This window comes from Sceloporus occidentalis, unplaced genomic scaffold (assembly GCF_023333645.1).
Source record: "Sceloporus occidentalis isolate IW3139 unplaced genomic scaffold, rSceOcc1.0.p SCAF_5, whole genome shotgun sequence".
Classification (NCBI taxonomy): Eukaryota; Metazoa; Chordata; class Lepidosauria; order Squamata; family Phrynosomatidae; genus Sceloporus; species Sceloporus occidentalis.
In genome coordinates this window covers 173,511,284-173,526,328 of record NW_028316985.1, presented here as the reverse complement: position 1 = coordinate 173,526,328, position 15,045 = coordinate 173,511,284, and the positions used below count along the sequence as shown (strand labels likewise).

At 40.3% G+C, this 15,045-nt stretch overlaps 1 protein-coding gene across 1 annotated transcript; it reads right to left on the bottom strand.

The window, feature by feature from the left end:
- Nucleotides 1-2,694: 2,694 nt before the first annotated feature.
- HSD17B11 (hydroxysteroid 17-beta dehydrogenase 11) lies at nt 2,695-13,264 on the bottom strand. Its single transcript, XM_089527111.1, has 7 exons — nt 13,036-13,264; nt 9,430-9,537; nt 7,697-7,828; nt 6,425-6,531; nt 5,302-5,439; nt 3,918-4,034; nt 2,695-2,909 (listed from the first exon to the last, which is right to left on the bottom strand). Exons 1-7 carry the CDS (start codon nt 13,243-13,245, stop codon nt 2,819-2,821), a joined length of 903 nt encoding a protein of 300 aa, XP_089383237.1. The 5' UTR covers nt 13,246-13,264; the 3' UTR covers nt 2,695-2,818.
- Nucleotides 13,265-15,045: the final 1,781 nt, after the last annotated feature.

Genomic DNA, 15,045 nt, shown 5'->3' with positions numbered 1-15,045 from the left:
GTGGCTGTAATGTTATGAGGAGACAAGGAAGGATCAATCCCTCATAGTTTAGAAACAGGACTGAGACACATATGGGTCAAACTACTAATTCCATGAATACAAAGGAATATTTTTCACTTATGTGATCTTCAGTTCTATGCCTGCAAGATTCATGATGCTTCAGTCACATTTGAAATTAATATCATGTTTCCTTCTGAATGCCCAGTCATAGACCTCAAATGAAATGTCTGAGTTCTGTTAATCACATCCATATGGCTTCCTATCAAAACTTGCAGAACCAACCCTTGCCACTAGCATTTCTATGTTGTACTGCACCACTCAGAGCTAGCTCAAACATTTGTTGATGCAAGTGAGAGACAAAATGGTACCCCCTTCCATCCAACATGCAACTAACCTATGGAGAAAGATTGTCATGTTGAAGGCTATGCGTCTTAGAAAAAAAGAGTTAAATGTGAGGATATGTTATTACTAGTATCTCTGTCTGTCTATCTATCTATCTATCTATCTATCTATCTATCTATCTATCTATCTATCTATCTAGTGGACTGCAGAAAGTAGATAAGGGGAAGTCTCCCCCCCTTTCTCACACACTGATAGACCATCAGTGAATCTGCATTGTGGGATACAGAGGACAAATAAATGATGCACTTTTTCATAAACCAAATTAATAAAAGGTAGATTTTGTTAGTGATGACTTCCAGCATGGACAAGGAGACTGAACAAATTCACAGATAGTGGGTCTATTAATAGCTACTAGTCCTGATGGATATTTACAGCTACTGGTAACAGAACCAATATCCTTCTATATGCTAGTTGTTGGGTAGCATGAGCAGGAGTATTGTTACACTCATGCCCTGTTTGTGGGCTTCCCATAGGTAACATGTGGACCACTGTGCCATGATACGTTTTATGCAGAAATATAGATCTGCTCCATGGTATGTTTTGTGCAGAAACTGACAGGACTGCTAATTGAATCTCAGTTGAATACTCACAGGGTGGCATCCTTCACTACACCTAAGATCAGAATCCTTCACTATACCTGAGACCAGAATTTCTTTTGAGACGATTATGGACAAGTTGTGTGCTCTGTTCTTCAAGAAATAGTTTGAGGGGATACTGAAAGCACCTGCCACTCAAGGCAATTGCTTTAGCTCTGCTTAATAGTAGGGCTGGTCTTTGCACTACTTGTTCCTCCCCTAATTACTTTTCAAATTCTTCTGAGAAGGCATCATGGGTATATTACATGTCTGGCCTATGAAGAATTTTCTCCACAGGTATTGCATACAGTTATTAGAACTTTTTTCCAACACATAAACATTTTGCTTTAGTGACATCTTGCTGTATTTGTCTGGTGATCTCTTCTCTTCCATCCTTGTCTACCTGCTGTGCAATGCATTCATTTGTTCCACAACAGACTTTTCTGTACTGGCTACAAAAGTATGGCATTGTTAGCACATTGCCCAGAAGAATTGATTTTTTTTTTAAAAAAACCTCACAGTAGATGTTGTATTTGCAGAATGACTGCAACTCATTCAGAAATATTTACTGTTTGGCTAGGCAGATATAAGGCAGCAGGAGTGGAGGACAGTATAAACTAGTACTATGTGTTGTTGGCATGTTTAGTTTTGTATGCATACTCCCAAGACAGAGTCAGTATTCAAGAAGCATCTGCCTCTTTAGACCATTGACATTTATTGACCAGGCACCTGGGAAAATTACACTGCAATCAGTGTACTTTACTACATTATTATGTACTCTTACAGATGCAGTAAATGTTGATAGCTGCTGTATTTGTTACTGTAGTTCTGTTTTAAAAAAATCAAAACTAGATGAGTTTGTTGTTAACTACCATGAAGATGACTTTGACTTATGGAGACCCTATGAATAACAGACCTCCAAGTAACCCTGTCATCAACAGCTCTGCTCAGATTTCGCAGACTCAGGGCTGTGGCTTCCTTGACTGAGTCTATCCATCTGGAATGTGGTCTTCCACTTTTCCTACTGCCTTCTACCTTACCAACCATTATTGTCTTTTCTAGTGTATAATTTCTTCTTGTGATATGACTAAAGCATGGCAGTCTCAGTTTGTCCCAGATGACTATTTAGTGGTAATTCCTGACACCAACAGCAACATTTTATTCCTCCCAAAAGATGTTTAAAAAAAATCCAGGATCTATCACAAGAACAACAAAATTCCAATGAACTTGTATGGTTCACTACCTGTCAATATGGTTCAGTACCTGTGGTTCATGATGGATTCCTTGGCCATTCCTTCTCCTTGCTGCTATGGAGGAAGGATGGATACTCCCATACAATTTACACAGGGGACTTTTAGAACACTGTTCCAGTATGCCCATACCAGGTCTCATACATCGGTATAAAAGCACTGAAGAAATTTGAATGATGATTAGCCAAGTTGCTTACATTGTCATCATGAGCTCTGAATGATGACTGGCCAAACTGTCTACCACATCATACAGCTGCCTCTATTTCCACCTTCCCTCTAGCCCACTGCCTTTTACAGAGAGTGAAAAACAGGTTTTATGAGAGGCTGCAAGTAGATGTGTAAGGAGCCCAAACCTGCAATTCACTGCATCAAGTGAGGAGCTCTGTTGTGAGACGTCTTGCTTCTTTGGAGCTATCAGGAAGAGCCCACACCTTTTTATGTATCAGGAAAGAACATACTCCTCGCAGTATTGCATTGATACTTTTAATATATATTTTGAATGAGAAGTGCATGGGACTCCATTTAGAAATCACTGCTTATTGCCTGGAGTTAATTGCTGATGAACTGACTCCCTGGAAGGCACTGATTAACTTAATCTTCTTTTCTCGCATCCTGAACAACTGCATCAAATTTTACTTTTATCATCTTGTTTAAAGCCACCAAGGCACGTTCAGGTAGAATTCTGTAAGGAATACATAAACATAAAATTAGAACAACACAAAAATGTGAAGACCAGTTTAGATTATGGATGTGTCCTCCAGATGTTGCTGACTGTTGCTTTTATAAAGCCTGATCATTGGCAATGCTGGCTAAGACTGATAGGAGCCGAAGTCTAATAACATCTGGAGGACCACAGGCTCCTCGTCCTTGGCTTAGTTACACATACATGATTTCATGGTTTATCTTCTAGGGCCCAAACACATGAGTCAAAAGACGTGGCTCCCGATCACTTTGGGGGCATGGTGTTTAGATGACAGAATAGAGACTCAGCCTGTATTATGATACCACCTCAATTTCTCACTCAGACTAAGAAGATGAACACACATCATGCCCCTTCCACCATATTTTCCCCATGTTTTTCTCCAACAACCAAGACTTGCCTGGTTCTGCTTTTGTACAGTACTCTTAAAAGTTTTGATATTTGATCTTTATTTACTCTCTAAACATTTCCTGAATCCTGTGGTTTCTCTGGGCATTAATCAGACTTGCATTTGTGCTACTCCCCTTATAAAAAAAAAAACCCAATTAAAATGTAAAACAACAACAATAACCAAACTGAAGGATGTAGAGCAAACATCCAACAGTTTTTTTGGGAACTCTTGGGAATCTCAGTGTCTTTCCAGCCCAATCTTTGGAAGTATTCTGGGTACTTCTGCCTGGAGTAGAACAAGACTTCTGCATCCAAAGCAGTTACTGAACCATAGCAAGATAGGGGACAATGTGTTATTTCAAATTGAAAAAAGAATCAGTTTCCAAACAACCCAACAACAGTGCAGCATTGTACAGCACCAGATGAGCCATGACATCATGCAATAATGTCATGCACCAGGCAAGACAGAACTAACACAGTTCAATTGTAGTGTAACCGTGTTGTACTTGATAAATTCCTTATTTCTACTACAGAATATTTTTTTCATTTAAATAACAAGACAAACATCCCACTCATATTTCCTCAGCCCACCACACATACCGTTCTAGCAGTAGACTACATTTCACAAATGGTGGAACAAAAATCATGTTTTGGTTGCAAAGTATCCCATCCATGAGTTTATTTACAACTTTCTCAGGCTCCAGGACAGGCAATAATCTGGAATTAAACAAAAACATTCATTAAAGGATGGCCATTTGAGCCACGAGGACACAGCAAATGCAAATGGGAAACTACTCAGAGTCAGGGGCTTTCCCAGCAGATAATGATCACCAGTTAGCAGACACTAATCCTCTTTTGCATTAGCCTCCCAGCCTTAGGCCGGCCATCAGCACAGAACAATGCACATGCAAATCACTCCTGCATTCCCAGGCTCACACAGTATATATATACCCAACTTTTCCAGGCAAGCATTCTCTGAAGTTGCCAGCCACAAATGCTGGTGAAATGTCAGGAAGAAACTCTTCTAGAACAAGGCCACATAGCCCGAAAACCCACAAAAAACAATCTTATATATGTTTACAATTTTGTATGCTTATATACAATTTTGTAGTGTTTTAATGTGGGGATTTTAAATTGTTTTTAAAACTTTTTTGTCAATGTTTTCCATTTCTTGTTTTTGGAAGCTGCCTTTGATCCCACCTTGAAGAAAGGCAGGATATAAAATGAAATGAAATAAATATAGGTTTTTGGGGTTTTTTTTGGAGGGTTTCAGGGGCCATAATTTGGGGTGCAAGGGCCAAATGCAACCACCAGCCTGAACTTTATCTCTGTATTAGAGAGTTATTAAAAGCATGGAAGTAGTAAAAGAGTTCCCATAACTAGGATCAAACATTGATCAGAATGGAGACTGAAGTTAAAAAATCAGAAAACCAGGAATGGTAAGGGCAGCTATGAAAGAACTAGACAAGATCCTAAAGAGTAAAGATATAGAAATGAACACCAAAGTTAGAATTGTCCAATCCATCATATTCCTTGTCAAAATGTATGGGTGTGAAAGTTGTACAATGAAGAAAGCTGATAGGATGAATATTTACTCATTTGAGATTAGCAATGGAGAAGAGTGCTGAGGATACTGTGGACAGCCAAAAGAACAAACAAATGGGTCCTTGAACAGATCAAGTCTGAAATCTCTTCAGAAGACAAGATGATCAAATTGAGACTGTCTTACTTTGGCCACATCAGAAGACACAACACATGAGAAAAGACAATAATGCTAGGAAAAGTAAAACAGAAAGAGAGGAAGACCACATGCCTGACGGATAGACTCAATCAAGGAGGTCATGGGCATGGATTGCAGGACCTAAACAGAGCAATGAAGGATAGGAGGGATTGGAGATGTCTCAACCACAGGATTGTCATGAGTTGGGGTTGACTCAAGGGCAGTTAACAACAACAAGTAATGCTACCTAACCTTGTAACTTACCTTGTACTCGGATGTTTTATAAATCCAGTGTTTATAAAAACAGGACAAAGGCATGAGGTTTTGATCCCATCTTTTCCCAATGCAGACAGTTCTTGAGTCAAAGCTTTATGAAAGCCAACAGCAGCAAACTTGCTTGAACTAAGATGGGTGGGGTGGGAAATAGATTTAGGTAAGATTTATTAATACAATCAAGTTCATACTTGGTTAATGTATATGCAACATGTAGAGTTGCCATAAATCAGAAATTACTTGAAGGCACACAACAACACAAAAAAACCATCATTCCATTGTGTACCCTTGCTATTGTCCATGAATGTAGTAGCATTTCTAAGAAGAGGGAGAAAGATCAATTCAGTGTTCGCCTTAATAATTATGTTCTGTGACATAAGACAGTGGGTGCTTCCAAACAGGACTTTGGGGCCAGAGTAGAGCTCAACTTAAAAATGTAGTTCTCCTGTATTTTTCTGTTGTTTCTCCTATGTTGTTTCTTATGAGAGAAAATCAATTATGGAAAAGTTAGATGTATATTGCCTTTAATTGTCAGCAGCAGGAAATTTCTACCTGGAAGCAGTGGCATGATTAGGGTTGGCTGCATCTGGTGTGGGGTGGTGTTGGTGGCTGCATTGGATGGCCCTGCTCCCTCTGCCTTGCCTGCCCATCTGGTCACCTGCTGAAAGACCTGGGCTGCTGGACAGGTGAATGGTTGAGCCAACCGAGTGCTCCAGCAATACTCTGCAATGGAGGAATTGTTCCCCTTTTGTAGAGACAGCCTGGCTGGTGGAAGAAGGTGGAACGTATTTTTTAAGATGAATGATAAGTGCCATCCCACCCAATGTTTACCCTCCTTGGACTTTCACCTGGTGTAGTTTGTATCCCCTGCACCCTTAGTGATGCCCTGCCTGGAGGCACCCAATATCACACAAGAACGATTCACTCAGAATTGTATTTATTACCATCTTTGCAACAGTCTTTTATACTGCCACTGAGGTGGTATTAAATGAGTGGGCGGGTCTATTTCTCTGTTGTTATTGAACAAATTAATATTATTTTAATCTGTGCTCTTAGCCAAAATATCATGGACTATAGCACCCTTTGCTTTTAGAGAAGTCTCAGTCATACATACCAATAGGTCACCAGGAAAGGAACCACCACATGTCCACCAGCAGATGCAACTGTGACAATATGGCCATGATTATTTTTCATCATTGCTGGCAGGAATGCTTTTGTTGTCTTGAAGGATATTATAAAAGAAATGGGGGGAAAACCACTTTTAGTTGTCTTAGTATCTGGGTTTTTTTTCTATAAAATATACACAGTCTTAAATTGAGAATGGTTTATAATTAATTCTAGATTATTTAACATTAGTTTTATCTCCTGCAACAGTAAGCGTAGAGCATGGGATTTGGGGCTACAAACCATAATGTCCCTTAAACACCAAGGAGTGGATTAAATCTCACTCCTGGCAGTACCAGTTTGGGACCGGGATGGTGGCCCATTTGGGAGTTGGCCATGCAGTCGCTGCGGTCCTGGCCTGATCGCAGCCAGAGAGGCCTCCAGCCGCTCCTTCGAGGATGACTGTTCCAGGCCTTTGTTAACTACAGTTTCCCATTGCTTTCAGCTAGAAAACTATGGTTAGGAGCTTTGGAAAACACCTAGAAATGAAGCCATGATTTGAAGAGGACTTCTTTTGCTTGATTGTTCTGAAACCATTAACCCTAATTTCCTGGTTCATATGCAACAGGAAAGTGTAATTAAGGGTTCATTCGGACTGACCTAAAGCCTCGGGATTTGATGGGCTATTACATTTCTGTGTAATACACTTCATAATGTCTTTTCCTGTTCCCAGATCCAGATGATCTAAACCTAAAAAGGCTTAATCCTTTTTTCCTTTCTCTTTTGTTTTGTCTAACATGGTGTATGGTGTAGATGGGGTTTCCTTCCCTTCCCAGACATTTACTAAGGAAATGAAGCTTGGAGGAGAACATCAGTGGGAGAGGACAGTCCTCCATTTATTGTCTCCTGTGACACCCAGACATTCAAGGAAGAACCAAGACAATCAAGTTGGTCAGAAAATTAACCTCTGGCTTTTTTGGAATCTCTTTGAGCTGCATCTACACTGCAGAAATAATCCAGGTGGACACCACTAAATATCTCACAAAACTACATTCCCCCAAATTCCATAGCATTGAGCCATGGCAGATACAGTGGTGCCACCCTGAATTATTTCTGCAGTGCCGATACAGCTCAGGATGCAGAAAAATCTCACCTCCTGCCCTGGGTTTTAAAGGTTGCTGCTAGTCCTTGAAATCCACACACAATGATCAGCTGAACATATCCTTCTATTAGTAATTTTTATGTTGCCACTAAAGCTTTAAAATACTCCAGTGATATTTACCCAATGATGAGCAAGAATGTTGACCTCAAATGTTCTTTGTATCTGCCTGTCCTGGGTAGAAAGGAGATCTGCTGTTGCCACCACTCCAGCATTATTCACCAAGATACTAACATCTCCTATGTCTCTTTTAATCTTTAAAATGTAAGAAATATAATTTAAAGACATTCATCAGTGATTAAATTTATACTCTAAAGTAACAAGATTGCAGTTAAGTTATACAGTGGGTGTCCATTGGGGTTGGGTTCCAGGACCCCTCTATGGATACCAAAATCTGTGGATGCTCAAGTCCCATAAAATACAACGGCATAGGAACATGGTGTCCCTTATATAAAATGGCAAAATCAACTATTTAACCCCATCTTCATGGGGCGTATAAATGCACACTCATCTATACTCTTCAGCTACATGCTTGTTTCCTGTGCCAAATTGGACTTGTCACTTCATTTCCATATACAAAGACTAGTTTCCAATGCCTTTGTTCACAAATGACCATTGTTAAAACTGTATTTGCCACTTCATTTCCATACAAAAAGGATTTTGAATTTGAATTTACATTCTCACACACCAAGGACATATATAGGTCTGTCCCTGGTTTTGCACTCCACCAAATACATCTGAGGAAATAGACTTAAGACTACAAAAGCTCATGTTACCAACTTCTTTCTTTCAGTTAGTCTAGAAGGTGCTATAAATTCAAGTTTAGTTTGCAGTAAAATGCATTCATTTGTCTTTTTAGCAGTGTATCTCTAGAACTTTCTTTACTGCCCAGCTTTCACAACCGTACATAAAAAATGGAAATACTTAAATATTCAATGATATATCTTTTTATATATTTAGTATTCAGTGATACATTTTTACACTTCAGGACCTTGTCTACTTCCTTCATAGCTGTCTTTCCAAGTCCTAGTCTTCTTCTGATTTCTTGGCTACAGTCACAATTTTGATTAATGATTGAGCTAAGGTACAATGCGCCCGTACCATACACAAGCTTGCTGTATGCAGCTTTGAGCTTACGCATATGGCAAACCTCATAGAATAAATGGGCTTTCACCTTAGACATTCTTTCTGATACGTGGGGGGGGGGGGGGTCCAGAACGTATCCCCCGCATATAGGAAGGGCCCAACGTATAGGAAATAGTTCATTATCTCAATGTGTTCATTGTCTACTTCAAAGTTATGTAAATAATCTGTGGTCATTATTTTTGTCTTCATAATGTTCAGCTGGAGACCTTGAAGGAGTGGACCATATCCCCCACTGCACCAGCTTTTGCAAAACAATGCATTTTTGTTCCCCAAACCCCACCCCCAAAGTACTGAAGAAGATATGGGGGCATGTTTTGGATGTATTTGGTCATTTTGAGGCAATTCCCCCCCCCCCCCCCAAATTTCATTTTGATCCCTGGAGTTTCAGTGGGGCTCCAAATGCGGCTGTGGCTCCATCTACACTCCTAGAGATCATTTTTGGGCATTTCATAGCAAAAATGTTTTTGATCCTTGTGGGCCCTGGGGGGCACACACTTGGCCCTGAAAAGCTGCATGCTGTCCATGAGCCACACTTTCCCCACACCTGCTGTGGATGCAGTCTAAATCCATTAAAGCTAAAAGCATTATTTTCTGTGTCAGGGTTTCCTAACATTTGAGAAACACCTTTGTCAACTATTTTTGAATGCTTTTTAATATTCTTTCTATCCCTGGTGAGGATAAACTATCAGGCACATTTGCATAATCCTCACCTTTTCTGCAGCAATGTAGATCTCCTCCTTGATGCTGCAGTCTACCACAAAGGCATGTGCTTTGGCTCCCAGTTTTTTGCATGCTTCAGCAGTTTCTTCCACGCCATGCTACCCATGGGAAAGGCCAAACAAAGCTCATTTCTTTTGCATCCAGTCAGTAATACACTTTTCAATCAAAAACAGGGGAAAATTTTAATTGTAGAAAAGCTTTAAGTTTAAACTTTATATATAGGTTGGATCTCCCTTATCCAAAATGCTTGGGACCAGAAGCATTTTGGATTTTGGAATATTTGCATATAGCAATAGCAATTGCATATACATTTCTATACAGTCAGCACTCCTTAAGCGGTTTACAGTCTGTATGCTAATTGCCCCCAACAAGTTGGGTACTTGTAAAAATATATCTTAGAAATAGAACCCAAGTCTAAACATGAAATTCATTTGTGTTTTGTATACACCTTATATACATATAATAATAATAATAATAATAATAATAATATTTATTTGTATTCTGCTTTTTCACAAAGAAATAAAAGCAGATTTCAATAGTATAAATAAAACATAAAACAATTAAAAATTACAATTTAAAACCCCCCAAATCCCAACCCTCCCCCAATCATAAAAACAGTAATCAACCCATAAAAAGAGATTAAACATCAAAAAATTTAAAAGTGTCCAGTAAGAATACACTAAAATTTCAGGTAGATTAGCACAAGAAATTAGTCTTCCTCTAGAGGAGGGGGGATGGGGGCGATAGTATCAATCAATTTTGATATCGGTATCAATAGAGGTATCAATAGAGGGGGGGGGGGCAAGTCTAATGGATCTAATGGATCTAACCTAGTCTGGAAAGGCCTGCCAGAAGAGTTCTGTCTAAATAACCTTTTTAAAGGCTTTCAAGGTGGTAATATGGGGGATCTCATTTGGCAGGTCATTCCAGAGCCTGGGAGCGGCTGATGAGAAGGTCCTCTGGGTCACCACTGAGAGTCTGGTCTTCTTAGGTTGTAGCAGATTCTTCCCATAGGGACAAAGTATGCGGGGAGGATTATATGGAAATAGGTGCTCCCGCAAGTAGTCAGGACCCAAGGCAAGGTAACTTTATACACAATATTTTTAATAATTTTGTGCATGAAAAAAAGTTTGTTTACACTGAACCATCTTGAAGGATGGTTCAATCAGTGGCGTTCTGGCACCTGGTGTCACCTGAAGCAGGGCTTTGGGGGGTGGAGCTTCTGGCGGTGCCTGTGGCCTCCCTTGGTGCATGGGAGGAAGCAGCGTTTGCAGGATGGCAGGGGGAGGATCACACACAGGACAATGGGGGTAGCGTGTGTGGGACAGCAGACGGGATGTTCATGGTCAAGATGGCAGGGTTGAGGAGCATGCATGGGATGCCAGGGGAGAAGGATATTTTAAAAATAAATTTAGGGGGACAGCTGGGGGGGGAGGCCCCAACTGGGTGTTATCCCTGTTCTGGAATGTCACCCGGTGCAAGCTGCACCACCACTACCCTCCCCTTGACAATTTTTGATTTTGGAGTATTTTGGATTTTTGAATTCCACACAAGGGAGACTCAACCTGTATATACTTAAGTTACTTTTGACTGCTTTTCAGACTGGTTTCACAAACTGATTTATTTATATTTTTAACAGAGTAAGTATCAAATTAAACATATAATACACATTTTGAAAGGACAGACTACTCTTCATCTCAGAAAAGCTGTTTTTGCTTCTTCTTGCTTCCCTTGAAGGCAAATTACTACTTCAGAAACCCCCTGTAATGGCACATACAGGGGTAATGATGGAAGAGGACATCACTGGGAGCTAGACAGTGGCAACTTATAAAACAATTTTTGCTTCTTCTTCTTTTTTTAAATGCCTCAGCTCACATAAAATGGCAACAAAGAAGAACACAACTGTTTTCCCTTTAGGAATTATTGGATTGCAACTTGCAACATCCCTCACTCTTGATGATTCTTACTAGGGCTGATGGGAGTAGTGGTCCAAAAGAAAAAAAATCTGGAAGGCCATACGATCTCCATCTTTGCTTCAGAGCAGGGATGAATAAACTGCAGGGTGTGGGCTGCATACTGCTCTTGGAAACCTCAAGCCACCCTCCCAAAGCCCTCAAAGCTGACAGATGTCCCCCAAATTTAATTTTGGGGGGTAATATTTGTGCAATTGTTTTGCCTGTCAATTGTCCAAAACCACCTTCAAATTGCCTCCCAGTGCATCAATTTGCTTCCCCTGCAGAGACCTTCAACCCCCCAAATTTATTTTTAAAATATCAGCCAAAATAGCAATTATTTACTGGTGTGCCAAATATGAGATTCATTTTTCTTTCTGCTGCACATACACTGCTATGTGATTTTGCTTCTGGTTGGGAAGACCTTGCACTGTAAGCTATTCTTTTACATGAGAAATGAAATGCATATTTCTCATATTCTATATTTAGCCGACTTTCTCTTCACAAGGATGAAATGTTTCACCAAGGTCTGCACACTGTGTTCCCCACCTTTGCTCAGGATGGTGGAAGTCAAAGTCCAACACATCTGGAATGCATCTGAGTTGGGGAAGATTGTGGGACAGAAAAACCTTGAGAATTACCAAACTGTGCCAATGAGACCCATCAGGCAGGCACCAGTAGGGGGAATGACCCCCTCACCCTCTGCAAGTGTCCACCCCTACTTTAGAGTAAATGCATATGAATGCTATAGTTTGCTCCATGGGATGTTCAATAATGAGATGGCACAGCTGGCTTTCAGGTGATCCAGAGGACACATAAATTCTCCCATGATGTCATGGAATATTTCCTGCTCTTGACTGGATTTTTTCACACTCAAAATAATCCACGAAGTGCAATCCCCTTTTTTGGCTATGGCTTTTCCACCTGCAATGTAGCAATCTTTTTTTTTTTTTTGGGGGGGGGGCATATCTGCTGATGTGCATGATGATCACAGGACAATGAGCAGCTCCTGCATCTCTGCCTTTCCCATTTAACTTTGGTAGATGGTAGACATCCAGATGTGATGTCTTTTGCTGCCAAACAAATGGCTGTGCTTGGTAATAATGAATGATGTGTGCCCCCAAAGTTTCATAGATGAAAATGTAGATGCATATGGCAGATTATTAATGAGCAAGAACACACAAGTGAGGAGAGTTAGCAGCTTGCTAACTCTCTTCCCCCATTAGCTCTCACTGAGCAAATATCCTGTCATCCCTTATCCTCTTAACAAAGGAGCAACAATACCCCAGCAACAATATCCACAACAGACACACTAGTTACTGCATCCACAGGACACTAGTTTAAAAATGCACTACAAAATGTCAGAACATTGGTAAGGTCTCTCTGTCAAACCACATATTTTTTTCATTCCCAAACCATTTCTCTAACAAGAATGAGGGCTCTCTCTGTTCAGCTACATATTTACCTTGAAATAAATCCTGCTAAAATCAATGGGGCTTACATGATGTTAAACAGTTAACTGTACATTTCTATAATCATCCAGGAATGCTTAGGGATTTGTTTTGTTCTTCTTCTTGCCCACTACTTTCCCCCATTCTTATGGCAGCCTCTCTCATTCTTATTCACAAACAGAATGATTTATACCTTGTTGAGATCCCAGAGAACCAATTTGCTTTGACGCTTGGCAAATTCATAGGCTGTAAGTCTTCCAATGCCATGCCCAGCTCCTGTAATAAGCACAGTCTCACCACTAACAGATTTTCTTTTCACAGGAATGAAAAGCTTCAACAAGGCCTCCACGTAAGCATAGATTATGATGACGATAAGCCAGAGGAGATCAAATATGAGATACATTTTCCTTCTTGCTGCACAGTTACACACTCTGCTTTGTGACCTTGCTTCTAGTTGGGAAGACTTTGTACTACAAGTTATTCATTTACATGAGAAATGAAACACCTATTTCCTCATAGCCTATATATAACAAAAGTCTGTTGCTGCAGATTTCCTCTTCACAAGGCTGAAACGTTTCATGAAGGTCTCCATACTCTGTCCTCCAGGCTTGTTCAGCTAGAGATGGCGGAAGTCAAAGTGCAACACATCTGGAAAGCACCTAGTTGGGGAAGGTTGTGGGACACAAAAACTTTGTCATTTTCCCTGTAATGCCCTGCAAAGTTTTGTTTTACATCCCTTTCTTTCTTAGGAATCAAAAGACTTTAAAAGGGTGAATGTGGAACATCATTACCAAATCAATTGTTCTGCTCAGGCATAAACAGAGAATTCATCATCATAGCAGTGGCTTGGTCACACGTTTGCCTCAGCCTTATTGTACAACATCATGGTTTGCCCCTGTGTTGTTGTGCTCTACGGTTGCTGGGAATATGATTTTTTTTCTGCTGAAAATAATCTGTCAATGACCCTCTTTCCTGCTATGATTCAGTAGCCAGTTTGAGTGCAGATGTCTCACTCCACTTCATTGCAAGAACAATTGATTAGTGGGTGCAGTGTGGCTGTCTCTCCCTTGGAAATCTTCCCTTACTGTCAGGAAGTTCCTCCTAATGTTGAGGTGGGATCTCTTTTCCTGGAGTTTACATCCATTGTCCCGGGTCTGGGTCTGGAGCAGCAGAAAACAAGCTAGCTCCCTCCTCAACAGGGCTATCGTATCACCTCTTAACCTTCTCTTCTCCAGGCTAAACATCCCCAGCTCCCTGAGTCTTTCCTCATGGTTTCAGACCCTTCACCATTTTAGTTGCCCTCCTTTGGACACGCTCCAATTTCTTAATCTCCATTTTTGAATTGTGCCCAGAACTGGACACAATATTCCAGGTGGGGCCTGACCAAAGCAGAATATAGTGGCACTATTACTTCCCTTGATCTAGACACTATACTGGGTTTTGAACAGGACAATCTGAAACAACTGGCTAGCATGATAAACACTTTTTGTTTTCCAGAGCAGAAAAATATCAAACATGGCAGAGGATGGTACGATCTGTTTCTCTTTCTGTGTTACCTCTGACAATGCAAGATCTGGGCAGTGATGGGTTCACTGTAATGATGCTGTGCTATAATATTGTTATTACAGATTAATGAGTATTGGTGAAGCAGTTTTGAACTGGACATCTTGAAACAACTGACTTGGTTGATAAATACATTTGTTTTTCACAGGACAGAGACATAACAAATGGTGGGTGATGGTGTGTCCTGTTTCTCTTTCTATGCAACCTCTCACAGTGTGAATTTTGTGATGCTATGGGGGATGGGACTGTAGGCATTCTCCCCTCCTACTTGTTTATATAGAAGATATAGATTTTCGTTCGGAGTAGAATGTAGATATATTTGTGCTATGGCAGTACACCTGATGTTATATATTTTGTTTGTTTGCCATATTTTGGTGCTGGCCATGTGCCGTAATAAATTCATTCATTCACATTGCACCCTCTCACAATGAGAGATTTGGGCAGTGATGGGTCTGCCATAATAACAACATGATGTAATAGCATTATTATGGCAATATTTTGATGTTCTTGTTGTGTGCTTTAAGTCTGCATTCATACTGCAGAAAAAATCCCAGTTGACACCACTTTAATTGCCATGGCTCAGTGCTATGGAATTCTGGGAACTGTTGTTTTGGAAGTCATTTAATTTCCTCTGTCAGAA

Bases quoted from the DNA above. Each gene is read 5' to 3' on its own strand.
- HSD17B11 (XM_089527111.1), bottom strand. From the start codon at position 13,245: ATGTATCTCATATTTGATCTCCTCTGGCTTATCGTCATCATAATCTAT. The intron at 6,532-7,696 runs GTAAATATCACT...ATATCCTTCAAG, and splicing joins ACATTCTTGCTCATCATTGG to ACAACAAAAGCATTCCTGCC. The intron at 2,910-3,917 runs GTATGTGTGGTG...TATTCCTTACAG, and splicing joins TGTAGTCTACTGCTAGAACG to AATTCTACCTGAACGTGCCT.